Source organism: Anser anser, assembly GCF_964211835.1.
Source record: "Anser anser genome assembly, chromosome: 2".
Lineage (NCBI taxonomy): Eukaryota > Metazoa > Chordata > Aves > Anseriformes > Anatidae > Anser > Anser anser.
Window position 1 is genome coordinate 96,719,325 of NC_139721.1, and position 27,173 is coordinate 96,746,497.

Here is a 27,173-nt window from a genome sequence, read left to right on the forward strand (position 1 = left end):
GACCTTTTAAAGGTTAGGATAACTTGTTAGCATTTCTGATGATTTGCTTACTTAGCATGCAGGGACATTTCTGTTGATTTTGTTAGGGGGTAGTGGCTTCTTGTGCTGCAGCCAGCCATGAATCCTTTTCCTACCACTAAATCCAGAGGAAGATGTCCTATATGATGAGAAACAAGGATTTGTAGTAGGAGCAAGGATAGTCTGAGTTAACTTCAGTTTATGGACACTAACCCCTTGAGGCTTTACCTATAGCCCAACACAGGACATAGGTTCTCCTAGAGAATAAATCTGAGTTGCTCCCTGGGGAGAGTGTGTTTTTTATCCAAAAATCAGGGAGCATGGGTGGGGTTGACTCCCTGGACTGGAGTGAGTCCTTACACGTTCCTCCTTTTCCTGAGTAACTTAAAGTCTCCAAGAGCTGCTCCTGATGACCTCAGTCTAGAGGAAGGGCTCTGAAGTCACCAGGGGCATGGCCTGTGGTGGGACAATAAGAAGTGCCAGCAGACCAGGAGGAGCAAAGAGCCACAGCATCTGAGGCTAAGGACACCTCTAACTGGAAGTGCAGACCCCCTTGAAAATCAGTCAAGTCTTTCTTCACCTGCTTGTCCTGCCATGTGCAGTGTTTCATCTGGAGAAACTGCATTCAAGGGGAGCACTCGAAGAATGAAGTTGTGGCTGATGGGTGCCTGCAGCAGGGAGGGGTTTTAGCATCCTCTGTGTGACAGTAAAGATGAGTTTATGAGAGCAAACACCCTGAAGTTCAGCTCCGTGGGTTTTTCCCAAGTTGCCAGGCTATTATTGTTATTTATATTCATTATTGTTATTTATATTCATTTAGCATGCAGTAGCCCAAGGTACTGCATTAAGTACTTCACCATCTCAGAAATGACTCTGTTAATTCTCAGGCAAAGCAAATCTCCCTTTGGGCCTGGTTCAATAGACACAGAAGTGCCTGACTGACTTAATCAACATGAAAAACTTCCATTTAATTGCCAGGAGACCTCTTCCTGAGTAGGGTTACCTGAATGATTGTTTTTGTGATTAAGTATTCTGTTTCTATTTGGCAGAGCTGGACCAAAAATAGCTATTTTCCCCCCTCTGCAGTACTTTGACAAACATGAGAGAGAAAATGTCTTACATCTTCAGTGGAGGCTGTCTTTCTGTATTCCAGAGGAAAGTGAAGCGCCAAGGGTATTTTTATCCTCAGGACAACCTGTTGGATTTTGAGCGTTGCTCAGGCTGTGCTTCCGCTGCCCCTTTGTCTGCACTGATCCTAGCAGAGGAGGGAAGACCTGGCTGTGATAACAAATGTGAGTTAATGAGACCATGGCTGATTAGACAGGAGAGGAACTTCTTTGTTTCCTCACAATGAGACAATCTCTCGGCCAGCTGCTTAGTCTGCCTTTAGTGTGAATAACTCCGCTTTGGTTCAAGCTCAGAGCCATTCGTGGTTGGGGCAGCAGGCAGCGTCATTCTCCCAGTGGTGACAATTTGTGAGCTCCATCATGGTGGTGCATGCAGAGGTCCTGCAGAGGATGCTGGAGGTGGCAGACAGACTTTTAGAATGCTGGACACAGCCAGGGCCCCCTGTTCCTGTGCTGGGTTTCCTTCTCTCCTTCTCATATTCACCCCTCAAGGACTCCTGGATTCATATCTGCTAATCACTGGTATGTCCTCATTCATAGCTTCATTAAGCAATGATTGGTAAAACAATAGAAACTGTTTTTTTTTTTTTTTCTTTTTTCAGAAAATATCAAAGGACTGCCTTGTTTCTATCTTTCCTCTTGGACTTCTTTTTGTCTTTCTGACTTCTAGACAGCAAGATATTTAGATGAAAGCTCAACCTTAGTAAGAGAAGAAAGGAAGGCATGGAAAGAATATGTTTTGTGGTTAAGGCATCATTTTGGTCATTTAATTTTTCTGAGCCTCTCTCCTCATGAATAAAACAGACACAGTAAAAAGGCAGGGGACAGGTAATTTTGTCTCTGATTTGCTTACATATGTTAATAATACAGCCTTGTAACTACCAAGAGAGGCAACACACACCTTGCAGGATGTCTGGAGGATGTGCACCACTGTCTCAGCACTAAGTGATGGAGCCCATGCTACTGTCACAAATAAACCAGGGTCTGTTTTCTGTCTGTGGGTCCAGTGCAGGACATGGCTTGCATGCAAACAACTGAAGTCTCTTTATGAGCCATTGTGTTTTTAATTAACTTAATTCCTTGGACTAGCTTGTGTGTTTTGCAGGGCTGAGAGAAGAAGGAATGACTTGTTTCGGGGTTTTCTCTTGGTTGAATCTGTCTCCATATACTCTCTTATTCTTCTAGGCTGATGAGAGGTAATGGCATCCTTTATAAATAATTCTGCAGAGGACTTTGAGTGAGAGTTTTGTTTAATAAGTATGGAGAAGTGGGCTTTTATCTTTGCAAAAGAGGTGGCAAGTTCATTGTAATTTCCACTGAATTACTGTTTTTGGTGCAGGAGGAGTAACAGACAAATCAAAGATATTGGAACTGCAAGTTCCAATTATTCTACCTCCTCTTTGACTTGCCACTTGATCCATAGGAGCATTGAAGTTATTTATGTTGAAAAATACCACTTTGATTTAATAGCACATAGGCACTTGGTAGGAATTTAAAAGCTCACTTAGAAGAGTCGTGCCAGTCTAGAAACCTAAACATTAATTCTCTTGAGATCTGGAAAGAGATGGATCCTCATCCACTTCTAAATGTTGCAGCTTCCCTCCATTTCTGGACTTGTCAGTGACAATTTTGAGAGCTGAGATTCCTTGTACCAGGGAAGAAAGAAGGTTCAGCTACAGGGATTTTGAGGAGAAATCTTTATTCATGCTGCTGGAAATTGGCCTTCTGGCTCCCTGTCTCCTGGCTGCCTGGGATACCCACCTGTGTTACGCAGGCTCTGAGTCCAGGCTGGGACCTCACACTCCCTGTTGTGAAGTGTAACTATTTTTGTTAGAGTTGACATCACCAAATGTGTTTTGTTTGTTTGTTTGTTTGTTTAATAAAACGATGGAGCCACTGCAGAAAGAGAGAGTGCAATGCCGGCTCACAGCAATTTAAAAATCTGCCTGAAATGAGAGGGTTATGGTCATCGTGTGAATTTGGAATTATTTGTATATGCAGATGACACTGAACCTTCTTCATCTTAAAAGTATCAGAAAATTAGTGCATCACACCTTACTATGATGTGTAAGCTCTTGGGTCTCAGCTGTACCCACTCCAAGCAGCAGCTAAGCTTTATTCCTGCTTACACCAAGATTAGTGATGTGACATGATCACCTTCGTAGTTCAGAGGAAATGGCTTCTTTACAACCATAGGAGAGCAAAAAGAACCCAGTGGCATTCTGGCTTTAGGAAATGGCTAGCTGGGCCTAATGGCCCTACACATGCCAAACACCACTGGTCTTCAGAGGAAAGCCTGAGAAGAAATGGTGCCACAGTGGTTGTGTGATGCTTCATGGCTGTCAGCACACACGTCTGGTCCATGACATTTCTTCTTCAGGCAGCCACAACACCCATTTATTTTTTAGTTTTGGTAGCTTTCTGTGTGGCTTGTGTGAACAAGAAGTCCCATCAGGTACAGACATGTGTCCTTTTTTGTGTGAGAGGTACCAGGAGGGCAGGAGGCAAAGCAGACAGCTGTAAGCTGCAGCTCTCCACTGCACTCCTTGGTTTTCATCCTTGAAAGGATGGAAAATCCTTTATTTAACAGCAATGTCCAGTGCTGTAAAAGCCAGACTGTTCTGCACTTTCCTTTTACATCGACATGTCTCTCTGATAACCTACATGTTTTTGAATAAAGTCAGAAATTTACAGTTATTCACTCCCCCCAAACCCCAAGCACTCATCTGCCATGGAGCATGTCAAGATATTAAATGCCCAATGACACCTGAAGTGTGGCACAAGGTGCTTCATCACACAATGGGGATAACTGTATTCACTCTGTTTGTTTGTTTGAAGGATGTGTGCTTGTGGTCTCTGTGATTGAACAGCTTGCACAGTGGCACAACAGTACAGTAAAGGCAGCCGTGGAGAGACTGTGCAACTACATACCTGGTAAGTACCAAATAATGTGCCATATGTTACATCGGTACTGCTGTATTTCTCTGTTAATTAAAAATTCACACATTGAGTCTGAAAAAGCCTTAGCCACTTCTTGTGCAGCATCTAAAATCAATGTAGCTGAAAGATAGCCAGGTGCTATCTGCAGGGAAAACATGGCTTCAGCAGAGCTGGGATTTTGTCCCAAAGTTACAGTGAATGGGGTTGTATTATGCCCACATGCCTGTCAGTCCCTTTCTCCCTGCTCTTTGTCTCCCTTTGTCTCTTTGTTAACAGTTTAAAAATAGTCAGATTCAATGTATGTCCAGCCACTCCTCTTCCTTGTTGTTACGGGTCTTTATAACAACTGAGAAGATTAAAATATTTTCAGCATGGATAGGAAGCCACTATTGTAAAATCACAAAAATTAGCTGAGGTTGACAATGATAAGATGTGAACCATTTGGTCTGCACAGAAAAGCTATTGAAATGTAACTGATGAGAAAAATTTCAAAAGTGAGAGCTATTCCATATGAATATATGTGGACTCCCACTTTTCTTGCTCTTATTTTATCTGCCCAAGGGAGTCTCTCTGTCCAAGCACGTCTCTAAATAGAGAACAGTTTGAATACCAAAATAGCTTTGTGCTTCACAGACCAATCCTACAACTATTTAAGTAGCTAGATCTCCCATTAATGTCATCTTTTTAACTTTATGAATGCAAAAAGGTTGCTTAGGATTCTACATTAAAGAGCCATTTATATAGGCCTTCATGAATTGTATCTCTGAGAAACCATCTTGTTCTATAGACCTCAGTTTCATGGAAGATGCATGTAGAATATTAATTCCTTCCTTTCCAAGACATTATTTCCTGATACAGGATGAGGTGGGGAGGTAATTACTGGAAATCATTCATTGACAGAATGATGCTTATCTTATTTCTATTCCATAAGTAATATCCTCAGTGTTTTAAATTATAGGCACATAACTATGAAGTTGCAATTAGAAGCGCTGATCCTGATATTAAAATACAATTTTCTTCTTTAAAACATGACATGCTAGGTCTATGATCATGATTCACTCCATGGACTGTGTTCAGCTGACATGTCAAGATATTTCTTTTCAACTGCCATTCTTCACACACATAAAATCCTATTATCCCTTTAGTTAAGGCTGTATAATCCAGTTACCTTCTATGAGATGCATGGATACACCCAATAGAAAAAAATGACCCTGAACTTGAAAGGAGTGAAAAATCCTAGGGATTGTGCAGGAGCTACTGTGTAACCCAATTTATCCTCCCCTAGGAGGTGAACTCTGTAGCCCAGCAGGATTCATCAGCTTCCTCTAGCTCCTTGAAACAATAGAAAAGCTTGGATACTCATGAGGAGCAAGCCTATTAAATCAGGCCATGCCATTTTTGCTGAAGGAACCATTTCATTATTAGACACATGCCTACAATTAGGTGTTAGAATAACTGTGACAAATGGATGGCAATGAGATTTTTCTGGGGACAAAAAGGGAATAAGCACTCTTTTTTTTTTTTTTGTTAAAGGGCCTCATAATTTTGATTGCAATGAAGGGGAGTTGGATCACGTCTTCAGTGCAGTTACATGCTGTTCAAAAACAAAAACAGTTTAAAGAACAAGAGAGGAATACAGCCAATCCCTCTCAATCCCATAGGCTGTGTAGAAGACAGTCACATGCTGGCATGAAAATATTTGTATGTGCCATGTATGTGATTTGAGTGACAATAAAACTATGAAAATATTAACAGTAACATCACCAGTGAAGGAGCAGACAGAAACGACAGGTCTGGAGGAATGGGCAGTATTTGTGGTAAAAGGGATGTTAGCAAGAATATGTGTTTGCCTGGATCCTGGCTCTCTGCTGAATGAAAGAGAGGTGTCTGATACCTGAAATGTGCTTTGAGACTGTCTGCCTTGGTGTTGCCTCCAAGTCATGCTCTGCTTCTGTCAACCACTGCTGTGTAAACACCTCAGAGCTTGAGTGGAAATGGCAACATGATTAATACCATCTTTCCTGCAAATATTTATCCTCTGGGACTCAGCCAGGATTTGTGTTTCTAACACTACAAAGCTATAGAGGAAAAATAAATAAATAAATATTTTTTTATCATGTAAGAACAAGGCAGTTAGGGGATTTCTTCCCTGAAGCAGTGGAGAAGGAAGTATACTTACTTCTGGCCAAGCACCTCAAAGTTTTTCTCTAAATTCTCCAGTGTTTAGTTTAGTTTAAGCTCTTATCTTGTCCCTGAACATTCAACATTATTTGTCATCATTTCTTTCTTTTCCCCTCCTTTATGACTTACACAGCTTCTTCCCAAAAGAGCTTTCTCTCTGTAGCGTCCTCTTCTTGTGTGAGTTCAGGAGGTTTGTGGACACACAAATACAGGGCATGTCCTGTAAACACGACTTGTGGCTCAGGTCTGTTTGTTGGAAGCCTGAATGGCATTGGCATCTTCCAAGAGGACTCTACTTGTCCAACAATAATCTTATATAATTGCAGCTCTTTTCACCACCAGTCATTCTCCCCTTTGTCCCCTCTTTGGGCAGCTAGAAGCCAACCTTGTCATGGGCACAAGGAAATCAGCACTTAGCAATGTGCCTGGCCAGCAGGCCCCCAGCACCAGCTCCCTAGAGCTGATGGCCAGCCAAACCCTCCCCTCCTCGCAGCCTCCAGCGCTGGCTGTGGCAGCTCTCTGGCTCCTCTGGGGCCAGAAACCTTGTGGAAATCAGCTGGTTTGGGAAACCTGCATGGAGAGCATCCCCTGTGATGCCCCAGGGACGGGCTGGGGAAGCCAGCCACCTTCTGTGGGCTGCCGGAGGGAGCCAGGAGCCCCACTGGCCAGCCTCATCCAAGGGTGCTGTAATCAGAAATGATACCAAATGCAGGGTTATTGATGTCTGTGATGCCTTTCCTTTTAGGTGAACAAGAATAAAATCTAATTCCAGCCAGGAGACCAATTTTTGACTCGCAGATAGCTCCTAAAAAGCCAATAGAGAGGTATTATGTGGCAAAGAAGGCAAAGAAATGAAGCTAATAACTTGATTGAAATAAAATATCTGGCATGGGATAAGAAAAATCAGCTGCTGCTGTTACAAGAGCTGTCTGCAACACTGAATGAGTAGGAGGGTGCTGGGGAAATTGTGCTTCCACTCCCTGCTGCACCTTCCAGGGCCGTGTCCTCGTTTCTCTAGGGTGAGCACAGCCAGGGCCATGGATGTGCAAGAGGAAATGACTTCTCTCAGGAATTTCACCAGCTGTGAGTTTGCTGGTGCAACCCAGCCTCTTGGTGGCTTCTACCAGCAGCAGTGCTGCCCAGGCAAGGCACAGCACCTCCTCTGCAGGACGCGTGCATGGTTAGCCAGATCCTGGCTGCTCAGGCTGGGAAACAGTCTCTTTTCAGGGGTTGTAAAGTGGTGGAGGGGCTGCTTTTTTGCAACGGTACCTTAAAGAAATCTCTGACGAGCTGTCTTCTGCAGGGCCTGGAGGGCACACTGCACCCAGATTCAAGAAAGACCCCTGAGCCAGCACATGGCTGGAGACTGTGAAAGGCACCAACATGCAAAGTGTCAAATATTTGTCTGAATGTTATTACTCCTGCTCTATACAAAGCAGGATCTTCTACCTTGCAAAATCCCCCAGAGACACAGAGGCAGCTCCAGCAGTAATGTGAAGTCCTTCATCACTTGCTGCACTTTATCTATTTGTTTTTTTTCTTCTTTTAAGCCCATCACAGTTTGCTTAAACTGCTCAGAAAATGCTGCAGCATTCATGATTTGTTTTGGCTTTCACGTGATGCAATGCTCAGAACGTTTAGCAAATGCTTGTTATTCTTTTCAGTCTTTTCCATGTGGCTTGTCTAAAGCCAGAGAAGGGCTTCATATCCCAGCCTAGGTCAGAAATTCAGGAGTTCACCCATTCTCTGGTTCTATGCTGAGGTCACAGTCACACACATTTCTCTTAGATAAATCGTCATTCACCTAAAGCAAATCTTGCTGTGTTTTGACTGTCATTAAACCAGTTTCACTGTGCTGAGTTACTTTAAAAACATATGTTTTCTAGAAAAACTTCAAGGTTTCTGTTACGTCCTTGCTGAACTTTACGGACCTCACATAGCCGAACTGTAAGTATACCTGTATCTTCTCAAGTCCTGGCTTAGTTTGTGCTTTCAGAAGTATGGATGCACTATCAGACTGAAGTGCAGGGTTTCCGTTCCTAAAATCACCTGGTTACTAAAGCAGAGATGCTTGAGAGCAATTCCAGCTTGGTATTTGGCACAGCTGTTCCTGAGTGAATAAATACAGGCTGCTGCTGCTAACCACTTTCATGCTGCATTTGCCTCTCAGATCAGGCCCACCTGATGTAATTACCTTTTGAAATTCAGCTTGTTTGGCTGAGGGAGGAATCTGAATAACCTGTGTGTGCAAGACAGGTTCAACAGAGTCCCACTATGTTAACACTTGTCTCTCATTTTCCCTTTTATCTTTAATCAAGATTTCTAATTGTCAGCTCCTACATGCTCTTAGCCCTGACCTTGATACACACTCTTGGGGAAGCCCACTAAGTAATGTAAGTGATTAAAGAAAAATAACATAGATCATTTTATTCCCCTTCGAAAGTTCTTAGTTTAATTAACAGAGCTGTTGCTAGACCTTCTCCTTCCCTAGGGTTTTTATTTTTATTTTTAAAACTAGCCAAGGGACTGCAAAGTGCTTACAGGACTAAGAAGTGCTCCAATCAAACATTTTAATTTAATTCTTGATTGGTGCAGAGGTGTGTCCCAAAAAGAAGGAAACAGTCCTAGCACTTGCGCTTGGTGATTAAAGGTTAAGGATCTTTGAAGGATTTCTGGTTATTTTCCTGAGTTAATGACTGAACATTCATGTGTGCCAAATTGCATATGCATTAACTTTAACCTTTAAATCTTTGTCAGACTTTTGATTGATTAAAAAACAGAAGAGTCATAATGCATTTGGTTCAGGTGCTGCATATCAAGTGCAGTGCTTTTTTGTCATCCAATTTTAAATGCTGAGTAGCATACCATGGCAGAAAGTTATTTAGGGTTTAACAGTACACAGAGCAGTGGTTATGGGCTATGATGAAGTGCGCTGAGGCTGTCATGTAGTGCTGAGATTTAGCTTCCCATGGGAATAGCTTCTGCTTCCAAGCACCCAAAAGAACATAATTGTCTCTGTTTTTGCACCATTTCCTTTAGCATAGACAGGGAAATGAATGCTGATGTGGTCTGCCATTCCTTGAGGCTGTGTAAACAGGATCCAGGACAACCACTTTGTCATCTTTACCCTCCTCCCAAGGTGAGTTGCTTTTTGACTTCTTTCAAAGTTGTGAGCTGTGGATGGCTCCTTAAGCTGGGATTGAGAAGTATAGAGGCTTCCAGGCCATGTGCATTGTCTGGGGAAAAAAAATCAACATTTTTAATATGGATGCTTTCAGAAAATGCCTGTCTGAATGGAAGGTATACAGTATGCTGTTTGGAGCGTCAGCAATGTGGCTGTCAGAAAGTGGGAATTACAGTGCCAACCTTCCTTTTACCAGCCTGGGTCAGAGAGGGAGAGTAGACCAAAAAAACTCATTATCTCCAGACTTTATTGTTAAGCAGTGCAATAACCCCCAAGCTGATACTCAGCTGCAGTTCACCTATACCCCTGCGTTACCATGGCATGAGAAGTTATCCTGCATTGTCTGATCAGCTGTAACAGCCTGCATGGGCCTTAGCTTCCCACCACAAATGTGGGGTTATTTGACTTGGCTTGGTCTGCTGTGGGAGAGGTTTAAGCTAACTTGCACGACCTTTTCCACAGGCTAGAAATGTATGCAGTTACCACGGCAGTGGGGATAGATGGTTATTATGCCGTGGGGACTTGACTGTGTGTCAGAGCTCAGTGACACTCGGGCATAAACACACGTGCACAGGCGTTCAAACAGATATACTTGATTGTGGTGGTTGCTTTCAGTCACCGTGCAGCCCAGTTTGCACTGAAACCTGAGAGCAATAGTGGCTGTCTGGCAACGTCAAAAACCAAGTGATTCACTGAGGTGTCTATTTTTGGAAATATTTTTCCTGCATCTGGATAAAGTCCTCCCTGATTTCTAAAGGTTTGCATAAGATATTTTTACACAGGGTCTTGCCTAGCAGCCACTGAAATCAGTGAGAGCCTTTTTATGGGCTTCAATGAGCTGTGGTTCATCTCCAGGATGGATTTAGTTCACCCAATATTAAGAGCTGCAGAAACACTTGTATTCCAATAATGACAACAGAATTTATTTTATAACAGGTGGGTGCCCCATATGACTTTCATGCCCTGTGCTATGTCAACGTAAAGATATATGGGTGTGCAGCCAGGCAGGGATGAAAGAAAATGTGTGCTGGAGAAGAGAGGGCCCACACTAACCTGATTCAACCAGGACATTGTCCGAAGTTTATCAAACATGTTTCTTCAGAAATTCTCCATCTGAACTGGTAAAACAGTTCATGGCTCTTTCCACCTTTCCCAAAGCACATCAGATCTGCCCTGTTGTGGGTGCTCTATTACAGGTCTTTACTCATCCCACAAATTTTTTTAGTCTCCAACAGTTTCTGCCCTGATAATTGCATGGGTTTTTTTCCTCCTCTTCACTTGTTATAGCAGCAGAGACTTTGTCAGTGACTGTAGTCTTTTTTTTCCCCATTTTTGTTCTTGTTATAATTAGGAGTCCTCAAGCTGGAGGTGAGAGGCTAGCAGGCTTTCCTAGTGTAGCAGGGCAAGCAGGAGGACAGCTGTGGCACCAGTGGCTGCACATACACTGCAGTGCCAGCCCCAGACACATATTTTTCATATGGACTTCCTTGCTTGTGTCAGGGGAAAAAAAAGAAGTTTAAACCATCCTGCACCCTGACTTCTGCTTGAGGCAGAAGTGCAAGCCACCTCTTGGGGTGACAGAGGATGCAGGCAATGAACCTCAGTTAAAGAGAGGGATGGGCTCTCCGTGTAAGCAAAAATTTTCCCTGATTTGGCAGACTGTGAAGCTCAGGGCAATTTCTAAAGGTCACAGCTAGCCCTGCACAGGCACAAAAGAGGCCAAGCCAAGGGCAAATGGGATGTTTTAGCAAGTGAGGGCAGCTTTTTAGCCAGTTTCAGGAGTGTTTGTTATAACCCTTTGCACCAAAATCAGGGTATTCTTACCCATCCTCCCTGTTTTGTTTTGTTTTTTTTGTTTGTTTTTTTTTTTTTTTTTTTTTTGTGGCTGTGCAGCAGCAAAAGCTCTCCCTTCCAAGTGGTGGTTATGTCCCACTTTCTGTCAAGGCATACTTGCTTCTCACCAAGATTAAGGGAGCCCTATTAACAAAATGATTTCTTTACCCAAGCTTTGGTCTCCATTTTAGCACATTTGATGTCCCCAGACAGCGCAGTGAGATGGGAGGAGAAGAGCAGGGCTCTGAATTCATGCTCAGGTGGTTGATAAATTGCCCACAGTAACTCAGTGACAAGTCAGACTGGGTAAAGATGAATTACAGGTGGAGAAAAAAAAATAATATACAGTCAGAGACACAGATGCATAAAATGCAGTTTACCTCACATTTGCTCCTTTGGTTTGTAATTTGATTGATCACTTCTGTTATATGAGCCTGCAAGTGCTGGCTCAGTCCCCTGCCAAGTATTTGAGCAAGACTTTAATACTAATGACTGCTTTGTTCAACAATATTGATTTTTCAGGTTCTTCATTTATTCATTTAGACTTTTGGATGCACATTTTTCAAGAATTAGTATTGTGTTTGTACTGACAAAGGGAGTGAAATGCAAGCTGAGCTACTTGCCCTTATGAAGGAGTATAATGTTCTGGTTTTAATTGTCTTTAACATGGTAAATATCAACACATAGCTGCTTTTTCAATCTAGTTTATTTTGATACGTTTCTATGATGTTGCTCTAGTGAGATCACATGTGTCAAGGAAAGAGCCATGTCTTCAGAGACCCAGCAAACTATCTGCATAATTGAGATGTTGCATACCACGTAAATGGTATATGCACTATATTACTTATCTCTGACAAATTAGCTGAAATTAATTTTTTGCCAACCTGCCTGAAGCCATTAGTGCTCTGTGATTATTCTAGGAGACTTGGCTCCAACTGTGAATAAAAACCACTGCTCTCTTTTCATGGAGCAAAGCTCTCGGCAAGGAGCTGGAGGGCAGAGTCTCATCAGCAAGCTGCCTGGCAGGGCAGTCCTGGGGCTGAAAGAGGGTCGTTTTGGGAGCAGACGTTGACGTTGGTGGGGAGAAGTGGAAGGACGATGAGGTGTTGGTGCAGGTCACCAGCATGGCTGTACAGTGCCACTGAGTAAGCAGATTTCACTTGGTGTGGGGTCCTGTGACCCCACCTCATTGCCACCAATGGCTTATAGACCAGGGCTAGAAAGGCAGGTGCATGTGAAGGCTCTCCTGCTGTATGTTTCTTTGCTACCAGAGGCTGTCCGCTCCCTGTTGTATGAGAAAAGTGGCCCTGGGGACTCATCCAAGTCAGGAGGCCAAATAGCATGGTGCAGTCGAAGTGACATGTAGGTTTGCCACTGGCAGCTGAGGTCTGGGGGGCATCTACAGTTGCTGTAACATGCCTTGTGGCTAAAGTTGCATCAGTAGAGAATAGTCTAATGATGGCTGCAGCACTGCACAGAAACGTTGCCAGTGGCTACATTTATCCAAGCTAGTTGCTTTAGGATGACAGGATATTGTTTTAGCCAAAAATGTTCGTCAACTCCAATGATGGAGGATTTTCTGCACTGGGTCCTGTGACATAGGGGTTTTCCTTCACCAAGTGAAAAGGGCTGACATAGGGTGAGGGCTTTGGCACTGCCTGCCATCCTCATGTTCTGGTCCAGGTAGTGAGCAGGTTTGCAGGAGGCTCATCTCAATTTCTCCCTAGATTGTGTTAAGCCAGCTGGCCTGTTCAGTTAAATGGCAATACTTTAATTGATTTTGTTGGGGCTAGAATAATGGCTTGATTTCAGCACTGGTGTCCTGCTGCTGCCAGTCTCCTGAACAGCTGGTGTTGGAAGGAGCCTTCATTCTTCTTTCTGCCCTTCAGAGTGCCTTTTTTGCTCCAGATTATTAGAGGCCTTCTGACTGCAGACTTTAGCTTCATCTCCAGTAGCAGAATTTTACTGGGAGTCATCTTGTATCAGCAAAAATATACATATTTATGCTAATGTCATTTTATCCTACCAAAGTAAGCTTCATTGTCACAAGTGCTGATGCTGGTTCATGTCCCCACTGTCAAACCTTTCACTCTGAACAAAACAAAAGACATATCTCTCATGGATATTACTGTGGGCAGCCTGCTCTTTGCAGCAAGCCTGGTTGTGAAGCTTGCATCTGAGTACTGTGGCTAGGATTCGTAGTTTTTCTGGGTGACATGGACTGGCTGAGCACTTTGGTCACGTTACAAAGCCAGTGCAGTAGAGTTAACAGAAGTTTTGTTTCTAGGAAAATGAGAACTAAAATTAAGGTGTTTCACACATTTGAATAGGGATCTGTCCTTGGCCTTGCTAGGAGCCTCTTGCAAAAGATGGTTATGAAAAAACAAAAGGATACAAACAGTTGGGCTAGATTGAGTGGCAGTCCTGGGCATAAACAAGTGTCCAAAACTGCTCATGTCTGCCTGGGTGACTGTCCAAGCAAGTGCATGCACGCACACTTCAGCCAAATGAAGAGAAACCTTTGGCATGCTCTTCTAGCTGGTTTCCAGCTTGGGATCTCTCAGCTACAGCTCAGACTTTACAAACTAGAAGCCAACGAAGTCTGACTATGGAAAGCAACTGTCTGGGGTTTCATAGAATAAAAACACTGCTACTACTTTCTCTCATTCCTCTCCCTTTTCCAGTGAAAATGCAAACCACTTACCAGGTGGTGAGGCAGAACCGAGCTGTGGGGTGGGAGTGCTTCTGCATTCTTGAGGAGACCAAGCTGCCAGCCAAAGGCAAACCTTGTCTCTGTGCCGTTTCCTTGCTTTACAGCCATAGGCCATAAAACAAGATGTTGGGAGGTGGGATAAGGTCCTGGGAAGCAAAATCTCCTTTCTGGAGATAGGCAAAACCTTCTGAAATATGAAGTGTTTCTGCTGCACTCAGAACTGAGCCCTGAAGAAACATCTGACAGGCAAGCTAAAGAAGGCAGCACTCGTTTCTCCCCTTTCACTTTTTTTTCTCAGCATCGCCTCTGCTCTCATTCATTAGCAGAAAATAAAATGCAAAACTAAAACACCATAATCCTAACCTTCCATGAAAGAAACCAGTGTTTGGGGCAGGAGAATGGCAGGCAAGAGTGTGAGGACAAGGTGTTGCTCATGGATGTGAGCTCTGTGTTTTGCAGAGGCCAAGGAGAAAAAGTAAATCCCAGTGTTGCACCCAGAACACACAGAGTCCAAGTCCAAAAGAAACAAGTGGATTAAAATGGCCAGAAATCGGATTAGTTCTTTAGGGAGGAGAAAGCTCTGAGTCAAGACTTGCATGTTTTAGATCTGGGCTTGCAAAGAAGGTCCCTATTTTGATTCCTGAGCATGTATAATTTGGTTTGGTTGTCCCATGCCATCGTAATGATTCCCCTTAAAGCCTCTGCAGGATGAAAGGTGGGAGCTATAGAACAAATCTCATTTTTGCTGGTGCTGCTTAATGAGCTCTGCAATGTTTTTGTACCTTGATATGCCTATTCCTGGTAAAAAGATGATGAAAATGAGTTAGAAAGGGAACTGTTGGAATGTTTTGTAAATATCTGCTCTCCTATCTAGCCAGGATAGAGCTGGCTAACAAGGATAATAAATGAGAGACAGTTAAAGTTGCTTCATGTATTTGTTTATGATGAGGAATAGACCTGTTTACAAAAAATAAAAAAATAAAAAAAAATAATAATTTAAAGCTGGGAATACCAGGGGTCTGTGGAGGGCATTAAAGGAAGGCAGTGACTGAAAACCCAGTGACCACATCCCAGCCCCATCCATGGCACAGGCATCTTGTGCACTATGACAGCAATCAGCTGGCTAGGCTGAGCTGATTTGGGTGGATGGGGCTGGCTGCTCTCTGGGCTCCGCACACCCATGTCCATCAGCTGCCAGATCCCTGGGAGCCCAGTCCTGTCCTTTCTTTTACACTTTCTCAGCACTGTATTGCTGTAGCTGTCTAAAGTGTGTGCTCGTGCATTGCTGCCAAGAGCAGGAAACGTTTCTCTCCTCCTGCCCAGCAGAAAGGGTTTGATGAGCCTTACCTCCTCGGAAACTTTTCATGCATTGTATTCTATTTTAAGCCAGTTTCCGCATCCGAGCCTCAAGTCCTTTTATTGCAGAAAAGACAGCAACTGGTAGCGCACACAACATAACTGTTGCAAATGCAGGATGTATGTTTGATTTTGGGGACAGAACTTGCCCAGTGGGATGAAACTAGAAAACATTATCTTGGCTCCTTCCTAGTATCTCTCATCTATTATTTATGACATACCCACATTTTTATAAGACTAGAGACACAAAGATGGTTTACATATGTATAAAGCACTTAGAAGTCTGTGTTCCTTGCTGCTTGTTCTTATTTTTCCTTATCCTTTTCTATTGTTAACCATAAATTTTTGACCCTTGAATCTCTCAATTAATTTGCTTTGATGACTGCGTAAATCAATTATCATGACATGCTAAATTTTATCCACAGTAAAAAATGTTGATAATGGTTACTTGAAATGCAAATATATGCTGCTTTAATATTCCAAGCTGGCATGCCCGCTGTTCAGTAAGGTGCTGTCACTTAAGGGATATTCTCTTTCTTTTAGAAATGCTTTAGTACTTTATACAGTAGGCTGGGCTGTAGGAGGAACTGATAGGAGGTCATCTTCTGACAGAATATTTTGTCCTTACTAACCATTTTGATAAGAATCAAAGTGCTAAATATATTTATTACACAGCAGTGCGTTTTTTTCTTTCCATTTGAGAATTTCAAAAGTAATTGATTTTTTTTTAACCAATCATCAAAGCCCACAGAACAGAAGCAGTTCTTTCTTCTGAAAGAGGGCAAATGAGCAGTACTTTCAGCCTTCTTTATGCTAAATGCTGAGGGAAAAGGCAGTGGCCTTCACGCAAAGTCTTCATAGATATTACTGTTTGCCAAGATAGCCTTATATAAGCAGGACAGTATGTGGGATTTATCATCATTGAGATGGAAGAATATTGTCCAAAAAGGAGAATGGAGCAGCAGGAGGAAGCACAGTGATGACAATTCACCAAAAGCAAATGCTTTTGCCTGAAGTTTGCACCCAAGTCTGCAAGCTGAGATCATCTCAGGGCATCCAGCTGCTGTCTTATTAATAGGGTTTCCTCATGTGTATGGTATCCCTGCTGCTCCCCAGGGACATTTCTCAGTGCTTGGCAGTCCCCAGCTGTGGTAACCAGCAGATGGTGCACGTTCAACCACAGCCCTGCCACACGCTTCATGGCATGGCCATCTTCCTGGTGGCTACAGGTTCCTGGCTGTCCCTTGCACTTGCAGTTGGTGCCTTCTGCGAGAAATTTCCTCTCCTCCTTTGAGGAGCATGTGTGTTACCTGGGGGGGAGTTTGGGGAATTGAGGTATCCCTGGTAGTTGATGTCTTTGTGATCCATGGCCTTATAATGGCCAGCTGATGTTCTATTGACAAGAGTGTCTTTCCAAGGTCTTTTCTAGCCCTGTTTTCAATAGTTCTCCCATTCTTCTTTTCTGTTTAAATGCAATTATCCTCATTTTGAAAGAATCCCAAAATGCTTCTTCAATGCAATTTTACATGACCCAACAGCAAGGCAATTCTTTCTGTTGTCAGCAAGTACTTTCCCTCCAGGACAGGTATTCCCAGAATGAAGAGATGACCTTCCTAGAGTCCAAGTAGGAGATTTGCCTTTCAGATGTTATTCCCTCCTGTCCTGCACTCTGGCTGTTTCTCTGCTGGGATGAACCTCAGATGAGGTTAGCCCCCATGCATGCAAGACCATACTCTACCATAGCAAGTCAGACTGGCAGCACAAACATAACCCTTTTCTGACCATCTAGCGAATGGGTTACTTTTCTGCAGGAATCATGGAGAAGCCGGTTTTCTGCAGCTCACGTGATGCAGTCAGGATATGAATTTCAGCTTTTAAACTGATCTGGACTATGCTTTAGGAAAAAAATGATGCCCTGGAGCAAAATAAATGAACTCTTGCCACTGGAATTTCATATAGGGTGATCAGATAATTGATTGCTAGTTCAATAAAAAGTAGATGATGATGAGTTTGTGAACTCATACATCATTTTTGTGCTGTGACTGATATTAAATAATAAAAATAAGAAAAAAAAAAGGAGGAGAAAAAATGGTAAGATACTGTGAAGCTGATCTCTTTTTCCTTGTTTTTGTCTTTTTTTTCTTGCTTTCCTAGGTGGGGCTGAGTACTGCAATATGGAAAGCAAAAAGGATTTTGAAGACTTCCAAGGATCTGGTAAGAAATCAGTGGCATTAGGGTGTTTTACGCTGTATTTGCATTTTATCAAGAGTAAGTCCTTGCTCGTTTTGGCTAATTGTGAACCTATCTGATCATCATAGAATTGGATGCTGACTTGCTCCTAGCTAGTGTAGGATCTTCTCTATCAAGTGAGACTGGAAAGGAGAGGGAGATTACAGAGGGGAAATGTAAAATATGGGGAGAGCAGGTGAAACCTCACAAAAAATGCAGACTCCTTTTAAAGTATGGATAACTGTCTGTACCCACCCAAGACATAAATTTGTGTCTGAAATTTGTGCAGCAGCTGAGGACATCACATGTGTTGGCTCCATAGTGCAGCTCCACACTGAGACACTCACTTGTGAAAAATACAAGCATGTAGAAATCTTGTTTAGATTTTTTTTTCAAAGTTAGGTATTTTCCACTCAGCCTTGCGCTGTGCCCTTACTCCCAGAGATGCATCCTTCCTTCAAACTTCTGTCAGTGTTTATCATTGCTGAGCCTCAGCTCCTCCTCATTTCATGCTTCCCCTTTGCCATCCCTGCCTTGCCCTTGTAGCCATATGTAGGGGGAAGTCTCATGAGCTGCGTTGCTGCCTCAGAGCACAGTGAGTGCTCTTTGGGGTTGTCTGAAATTCAGGCAGTGGCCTAAATGCAAATTCTACTTAGTTTTTCCTTTCTGTGCCTCTAAACTTGAAAGTTGGGATTGGAAATCTGCCTCCATCAGTTTTCAGATTATAGTAGATCTCTTCTCAGTGGCAGAGAAGGGAAGAGCTGCTTTTATTCTGATTTATGAAAGTCAGCTCAGCTATAGAGTTCGCTTCCAGTTGTCTTCAGGCACTTAATGCAGAGCAAATGTTTTTTGTTCTTTGTGAAGAAATTATTGATACTGCTTCTTCCTGAACCCTCACTGTGTTGCTACTCACAAAACAGAAAATCAAGGTGCCTAATTAGCCTTTGGGCAATTGCCAAATTGTGATGCCAGGGAAATAAACAATGCACTGGAGAGATGGGTCTCCGTTCCTGCAGAACAGCAACCAGCAGGATCTTATTCATTTTCCTTCCTTTTTGGTGCTGTGCTTCTGATGGCTTGAGATTTCCACTCAAATTACATGCCATTTCTAATCCCCTTCCCAAGTCCATGTGCTAATGCCTGCAGCGTGACACTGAGTCAAGGAGGACCTCGCTGTCGGACTGAGCCTGGGCACAGGTGTGGGGATGGAGAGGGATCAATGTGCAACTGCTGCTTCTCAGGATGCAGGGCTCCTTACCTCCTTTGCATGTGCTCCACAAGACGGAATGAGGAGGGCAATCCCTCCTCTTTTCTACCCTTGGCATGGCAGGCTGCATCCATTGTGTGGCAGGCTGTGGCTGGCTTCCACGGGCCAGCCATACCATGTCCTTTGGGCTCTCCAAGGTAGGTTGGTATCAGTTCTTGGCACAATGGAGTCTCTTCCAACTTGCTAATGCTCTTCTGTGTCCTCAAAGCCGCCCCGCAATGCCTCTATACCTCCTTGTTCTCTATTGTTGTGCCCTTGGCCTCTTGCAGCTCCTACTTGCCCCTTATCAGCAGGAAGGATGAGCAGGCTGTGCCCTGGCTAAATGCAGCGTGGCTGAGCTGGGCTCCAGTGTATTTCGAAGCCTACATAACTGCACAATATGAGGTCAGCTCAAATTAAAACAAATAGCATGTCATTACTTGGGCTTCTCCTGCAGTTATTCCTAGTGTGTTTCTTGAAATGATCTTTTTAGAAACACATTTTAAAGCTAGAAAATTTAAAATAACACTAGGGGCATAACTGTCTCTTGCAGCTTCCCCTTCACCTGGGTTGCAGTTAATTTCATCTGAAATCCCGAAAAGCAATGTAGTAAGAAGCAGAAAGGAATGTCACCAGGAGAGCGCAGTGTGTATTGCCCTGCATGAGCCCCTGCATAGTCCAGAATGGCAACGTGTGATGAAAGCTGGAGGATCCGAGAACACCCTGCACGTGGTACATGGACATCTCTGCATCCAGGCCAGAGAAAATAGAAAAGCATTCACTGGGCCTCTTTTGAGCTTTGACCCACGTTGGAGGGAAACAACAAGTTATATCTGTGCATTCTTCCCACAGCCACTATTTTGGGTTCTTTTGTCCTGTGATGTGTTTGGGGAAAGGACTCCCCAGCCTTCTGGAGCGGTTCTTGCAAGCTAACTGTCCCCAGCTCTGCTTGGCAGCTGTATGCAGCTGTGCATAAAACAGAGGTGATTATGGCTGTTGGCAAGGAGAATGGGAGGTCTGCCTGGCTGCCAGGGCCATCGTATTTACTGGGCATTTCTTAGGAACATTATAGGTTTGGGGAAAAAGGTATTTTCCGGATGTAGAGTTCTGTTGAAAAAGGCTACAACCCAAAATATCTAATAAGTATCTCCATTCATTAAATGTAGTAAGCCATCTGTGAGTGACTGCTTTAAAACAAACACCAGGGGCATTTTTTTTTTTGTAAAACCAATTAAAATAATTACTGAAATGTCATTATGGAATGCTAATAGGCATTGAGGAAAAGTTATCAATCACTGTGAGCACCTCCAGCACTAACTTTTCTTATGGATGGAAAAGATACCAAGAGGCATATTTCAGCAACAACAGAGAAAAAAATACTTCAGGCAGAAGAGTTGTGGCATTAGCATTTAATGAGAGTAAGCTCCATGCTTACAGTCCTGTAGTGACTACATGTTGTCTGTAACTCATACTTCTGCAGCAGGAGAAGTGGGAAGCCACAGAGGGAGCCAAAAGAGAATTGTAAGGCAGAGCAGATCGTGAACCAGCCTCTTGCTCACCCACTAAGGCTACTCAAGGGAAAGTAGCCTGCCTCTTCCCTAAGACATGTTCTGCAATTGTAGCATGGCTCAGCTGGGAATGTGCCTGCTCGCCCGTGTTCTTCTCTCTTACATGTGCACACAAAAATTATCCCTGTGCTCCTTTGCTGCCTTTTGAGGCCATGTAAGCAAAGCCAAAGAGTTACATCTGGGCCCCACTTACTGTGAGGACGCAAAGGCTGGGGACCCAGCAGCAGCTGCAGACAACTTCTGCAGCTAGTCCTCAAAGCCCAGCTCAGCATAGCCCATACTTCTCCCAGGACACCATCATGCCAAAGCTGGGCAGTCTGCTGGGGCTGCAGGATTGTCTCTGAAGCTAATGGAGCACTAGTTGGCTGCAATTTTCATGACTAGCTGAGAAAAAGGCAGGAAAGGTTTTATTCTACTTACAGCAAAGGGTGAACTTTAAGTGAAGCCTGAGAGCAGAATAAAAAGAGGTCTGCTTTATTAATTTATTTATTGGAAGCCCTGTAGTTTGTATTTCTGGCAGAGTTTTGGCTCCAGATGCCTTAACTTCAAAGACTTTGCCTGCTGTGATTTAGGCTGAAGTGAGAAGCCAACAGCTCAAATGAAGACAGCACAGATCTTAACATGATGGAAAGCTTTAAAAGCCTCTAGTGTTTTTCTAGGCAGCCCTGGGATTAGTCCTACATGGAGGAGGTGGGGGAAGTGGTTTCTTTTTTCCAGGAAGGCATACAGAGGTTTGCAAAGCACTTTGAGAAAGCTGGCATCCTGCTTTCATGCCTCCCAGTCTCTGCCTACCTGGCCATATGTGCATAGGCACGCACACCCTCCACAGCTGTGCACTGTCATTACACAGTAGAAGAGAGAGGATGAAAACCTCCACTAAAATTGTGCCACTAAGCTATGTGGTTGGTTAGATGGCAAACAATGAGGTGTCAAGGTAAAAACATGATATTTGCAGAGAGAGGGCCAAGCGTAAAGTGGAGGGCTGCATTCCTGTTGCCCAAGGCCCCATCCAGCCTGGCCTTGAACACCTCCAGTGATGGGGCAGCCACAGTTTCTCTGGGCAACCTGTGCTAGTGCCTCACCACCCTCTGAGTAAAGAATTTCCAACCAGCATCTAATCTAAATCTTCCTTCTTTTTAGTATAAAACCATTCCCCCTTGTCCTGTCACTGTCTCCCCATGTCATTTGAGTTTGACAGGGCTGAGGAGAGTTCACTGGGGTTTTCTGCAGGTTTCTTGTCTCTTGGCTCCCCCGAGTCCTCCTTTTTTCTTCCCACTCTGAACAGAGTGGGACTCTCATCTCCACCATCCCTTGTTGCCTATCCAAGCGAACACCTTCCTGCCTTTGCTGGAGCTGCAGGGCAGTGCCCTAAGCACCGCTGCAGGGCTGCGCCTCTGCCCTGCAGTGACACCTCAGAGTCCTCCATCATTCAGAACTTTATATGCTGAAGTTACTGCCCCTCATGGCAATTAGCAGCCTTGCATTGTCCTCTCCTGAGTTGTATCCAGCCCTTACCTTCTGTTTGATGTTAGGTTTGGGTTGTAATCTCATTAGCACAAGAACCATCTTACTTTTCTTCTGTGTATGCAAAGTGTGTAACACAAGGGACTGACCCAAGGATAGAAGTGCTATGACAATATAAATAATTACCATCCTTTGCATAAAGTAATGAGTATGTCCATCTGCTCAACTGCTTCATATTTACATGCTGAATACAGCCTTAGTAAGCACAGTTAATTAGACTGTGCACTGACTAACCCTCTGTATTTATTGGCCACCTGAACACTCTTGGTGTTTAAAGACTACCTGAACTTATGAAACCACATTAGCAGCACACTTGTGGGGTTGATCTCCAATGCAGCACAGTGTTTTGTAACCTGAGAATTCACTAGGAAGATCTCTCTTGGCTCCTGAAGCTTCCTGGATTGGCCCATGATTATGGTGTACTAGAGATGAAAGTTCATCCTGCAGCAGCTGCCTTTTGCAGGTTGCAGGGCTGACCAAGATAAAAACTAGTTATGAGATTCCCAAGTAAAAAAATCTCATGAAAAATCAAGGACATTCTATGCAAACACTGGATCTTCCCATTTCTCCCCTTTTTGGAGTTGCTTTTGAGTTTTGGCTTATCCAAAGCTCCCCACCAAGTGTGCAGAAACCAGACTTTTAGCCTCAATGTGTGTTCCGTTCACTTGTTCTGCACTAAGTATCAGACACTGTTGTATTTATCCAACATGAGAACTGCAGTTTTTATGGAAGGTGAAAAAAGTAACTTTGGTACATGACAGGAGACAGCTTCATGAGAGCTTCTTCCGTTTAGTTTTACAGCTTTCTGAAAATAAGCATTATTGGTTTGTGAAATGTTCAGTTGAAATCCCAATGTTGACTGCTGTGTCACGTCTAAATCCTCAAATCCTCTGGCATGTAGCATCCTTAGTGGAGTTATTGGTGTTTTCAGATGTTATTAGGCAGAAAACAGGTGATGTAGCTCTGGATTTGACTGATAAAATATCCCAAGCCACATGGCCTCTATGAACTAATGTATTCATCTTTTATCTTCCTCCACTCCAGAAAAGCACCACAAGGTTCTCAAATCTATGTGCATTTCCTCTTCTGGCTAACCTATGTGAGAAGATTAAATAGTACGTATAAACTTTTGAGTCCTCAACCACTAACAGAGTATGGTACATTCCTTTCATTCAAAAAAGAAAATCCTCAGCTTAACAAATCTCCGTATGCTTTACTGCTGTTTCTTTCCTTCATACGACCACTGTCCAGGCAGTGCAGAGGGTTCAGGCAGGTGAGAGTGCTTGGAGAGATCCCTGTGCTTTTGCAATACTTAAAATATTTGCATACATATAGTTAGCAGCTCTGAGAGTACAAATATACTCTTATGTAGGGCTGAGCCCTCAGTTCATACACACAAAGATACGACACATCCAAATGGGAGCTGTTTTTCTCCTGAGATTTCTCGAGTCCCAGAAATATCTCTGTTGTGTTATTCACCAAGTTGTGGTGCCCACAGCTCAACACCAAAAGCCATACTCTACTGAGCTGAGGGCAAGCAGCAGCTACATAACTCTGTAAGGAATACCAATTAATATGAAATAAGAACAACTTCATGCCACTGCTAGCTTAGGGTCAGAGTTTCTAAGAAAGGCCAAGGACATCAGCTGGATTATTTCTCCTAAAGCATGTTTTTTACCTGACAATATAAGCATTTGTTTGTGCAAAGTGGTATGCGAATGGCAAGTCTTCTAGGCCTGTCACAACAGAAGAGAGGTGGCGTAAGGAGTTGAGGGATGCATATCAGAATGGGAGTATGCCATTTATTTTTAACAGAAGGTTTCCATCAGCATAAAACCCCATTCTGCAGCTCTTTCCCAGGTAGAAGACTTCTGTTAATACTACGTATCTGGCAGATTGCAAGATGTGCCAGGCTGAGTTTGGTATTTATGTCCAAAAGTGAGTTACTTTTACTGCAGATTTGATGCCCCAACTTGTTCTAGAGGCTGTGGATTCAATATTGCAGCCACACAGGAGGCCATCAGCTTCGCCTCTGGTGCTCACTCAGCAGATATTGAAAGAAATCACGATTTGCTCCTTTAGGCAGAATCACTTTGAGGTACAAGCACAGAACTAAAACTGAATGGGGAACTGTGAAGAACATGAATTCTATTCTGAACACCTTTTTTTTTTTTTTCTGAATAGGTTTCCTTCCATATGTTAACACGGTGTTTGTTGTTTTTGTTTTTGCAGTGTCATAAGAAATAAACTACCTTTTGAAGATTTTGATGGAGATAAATTTAGTACTTTCCCAGTAAGCAAAGCCTTTCCTTTGGTACAATAATCCCTTGATAATGAGAATGTCTATGAGATTCCTCCTACTTTCTGCCAAGCCTTATTCATTCATGTGAAAATGAGTGAAATCTAGAGTTTTTTTCCCTTTTTTTTTCTGGATTAAAAAAATCATTCATTTATGTCATCTGGGGAGATGTACACATAAAGCTGTGCTTCCCACAAAAGCAAATTGCTCTGCTACAAAGTGTTCTGTTTATTGAATTAAAACGAGGTAAAGTAACATCAAGTTAAAAAAAAAAAAAATAAGAAAATTGCCAGCTTATTTTATTTCAGCAACAAAGTGCGCAAGGTGTTATTTTTTAAAGCTTAGATTCTGGAATACAACCCATTTACTGGGCTTTATTCCTGCACCTAGAGTTAGATTTTCATTTTAGATATTTTAAATTAGAAGTGCCAGGGTAACAATGAGCATCCTATTTGCGTGCTTCTCCTGGCTTTTAGACATTGCGGGGCTATCACTGGCGAGGCAGAGACTGCGATGACAGAAACACCACCGTGTACCCTGGCAGACGGTAAAGCTTTTAAGTATTTTAAATAATTTAATTATTTCTAATACTTGTGGCTTTGTGAAGCATGAGATCCATATTTGTTTTTGGCCAAGTTGAGGGGACATCACTGCTTTGTGCTTAATTTCACTGTGATGGAGATGAGAGGGGATGGTTGAGACCAGGGATGGGGTATATTAGGCTGAGGGGTGAAAATCTGATGTGTTTTGTGCGTACCATGCTTGTCATCAGTGCCAAGAGGGAGGCTGTGCTCCAGCCCTCATGCACTGAATTTGGAGTCGGGTTTGGTGAATTTCAACAAAAATTCAAAAAGAAGGAAAAGGGCAGGAAAAAAGGACAGGTCTTCTGCAAAAGTCATCCCCATTCACTTCTCCAAAGTGAAAATGCAAACTGAATGGGTAAGTTGCATTTGACATCCTCCTGTATTGACTTCAAATTAATATTTCATTTTGCAAGAAAAATTACCTCTCCTGGACTCAAATGGAAAATAAACACCCTTCTGTGCAGAAAGGAATTTCTAATTATTTTACATTCTTCATAGAAAATGGCACAAATGATCTGATTTCCTCCAAAGCGTCTTTTTTCTTTATTTTCTGTAACACTGTATACCGTTTTGTAACTCTGTTTTAGCCCTGATAATTGGGATGTGAAAAGTGACTCTAACTGTAATGGCATATGGGTAAGTAAAAGAAGTTGCATTTTCAAATTTCTTCCTGATTACCTTTTCTTTTTTTTCCCTCCTTTTGAATTAGTCCATAAATGGGTGGATTTTTTATTATTCTGGTTTATTAACTGATTTGGATTATTCCATGTATTTACTGCCTTGGATATTCCAAGTAATAAAATTGTATTTATTAAACTATAAGGAAACAGAATAAGCAGATATGAGAGTTTGTTTATTGATGTTTATGATTATTTAAATTATAGCTATTATAATTAAAATGTATACACACTTATTAGAACAAGTTAATGGAAAGTGTCGTTATTATAATGCAATGCTTCCTACAGGCAAACATTCAAGACATAAATTCTCAGTCTCTGTTTTGCACTAGCATTTTTCAGGCACCTGATATGATAGAGACTTTCATCTGCCTTTTCTCTCCTCCAACAGGGCATGGATCCAAAGGATGGAATTCCCTATGAGGAGAAATTCTGCAAAGGTGAATCTTTAAAGTCAGTGCAAGAAGCAATTTGTATTTTGTATTCATTTCATAGATGTTTTAGTATTTGCATGGTCATTACCAATGTAGGGGAAAGAAAATGGGCTTCACAACTTCATGAGAAAGAAAAATGGCACACATCCTTTTTTCTTGTTTAATCTTGAAGATAGGCAGAGATAACCTGTGAACAGCACAGGCTGCTGGTAATGTTCTGTTAAAAGCTACTGTGGTTATTATGTTGAAACACATAGATCAGGGACACCAGCAAATGGAGTCATTGCCTCTGCAACTTCAGTGCTGCCTTAAGCCCAACTGAGGAAGCAGTTGGGTGTCCATGTGTGCCCAGGTGGACCACTGGTGTGCCAGCAGTGCTGTCTGGGAGATAAGGTTATCAGAAGCAGTGTGGGTGCGCGGTGTACGCACGCACACAAAGAACGCCCTCACTAAACCACCACTGGCTGCTCACCTTGCCTGACATTTACAACAACGTCCTGGAGGTGAGCCATTCCCTGGCAAGCCTTTCCAATATTTTTCAGTGAAAGGCAATCTTCAAATGTACGAAGAAGTTTGATTATATATATAATATATACATAATTACCAAACTGCCAGATTGTTCCAGCAGAAATGCTTGTGTGAGTAGTGCACCCACCACCCAGTCCTGCTATAAAGAGCTTTGAGTGGTTTCCTGAGTAATCCCATTTAACTAAATGTTTAAGTATCTTTCATACATGTTCTATGGATAGTAAAAATAAACGTTGGCTGAACAGCAGAGCCTGTGCTGAAATTACATCCTTGAGTACAACCAAGATTTTTTTTCTGATTAGCAAGTTTTCTCCCTGTTATTCATGTATTCATGCCCAGTACCCAGGTGTTTCCCTAGGGTTGACTTTTAGTATGTTTTTTTACTGCAGGTGGTATGAAAATCCAATTGTAGGGCCTGAACATTTTGGCCATACGAAGGGCAGTGTACTCAGACTGCATCAGCTGCTGCTGCTGCTCTTCAAGCACTGCTCTCCATGCTCTGCTTCATTGCTCTTTTAGGGGTGCTTTACCTGCCAGGACCATTTCATACCATTAATCAAATGTGTTAATTAGGTGCAGACTCACGAGGTGTTGTGCTGTTGGGAGACTCAGCCGGCGCGCATTTCCACATCCCCCCTGAGTGGATGACCGTCACGCAGATGTCAGCGGTGAGAAATTGCACCCAGTTTGTCAAAATTGCTGTTTACTTTCTCCCCTCTGCCATGGGTTGAG

The 27,173-nt window shown here is 42.9% G+C and overlaps 1 protein-coding gene across 5 annotated transcripts in view; it reads left to right on the forward strand.

Moving 5' to 3' along the window:
- Window positions 1-27,173, forward strand: part of AOAH (acyloxyacyl hydrolase) — a 77,854-nt gene that overhangs the window by 12,163 nt on the left and 38,518 nt on the right. For all 5 annotated transcript variants that reach the window (XM_083826089.1, XM_083826090.1, XM_083826091.1 and 2 more), the window contains 10 exons: window positions 3,984-4,079; window positions 8,153-8,213; window positions 9,306-9,405; window positions 17,507-17,566; window positions 22,964-23,034; window positions 24,152-24,212; window positions 24,695-24,765; window positions 25,390-25,438; window positions 25,871-25,919; window positions 27,015-27,109. In XM_083826089.1, the coding sequence (XP_083682215.1) occupies window positions 3,984-4,079; window positions 8,153-8,213; window positions 9,306-9,405; window positions 17,507-17,566; window positions 22,964-23,034; window positions 24,152-24,212; window positions 24,695-24,765; window positions 25,390-25,438; window positions 25,871-25,919; window positions 27,015-27,109 (713 nt within the window). The remainder of the gene's footprint in view (window positions 1-3,983; window positions 4,080-8,152; window positions 8,214-9,305; window positions 9,406-17,506; window positions 17,567-22,963; window positions 23,035-24,151; window positions 24,213-24,694; window positions 24,766-25,389; window positions 25,439-25,870; window positions 25,920-27,014; window positions 27,110-27,173) is intronic.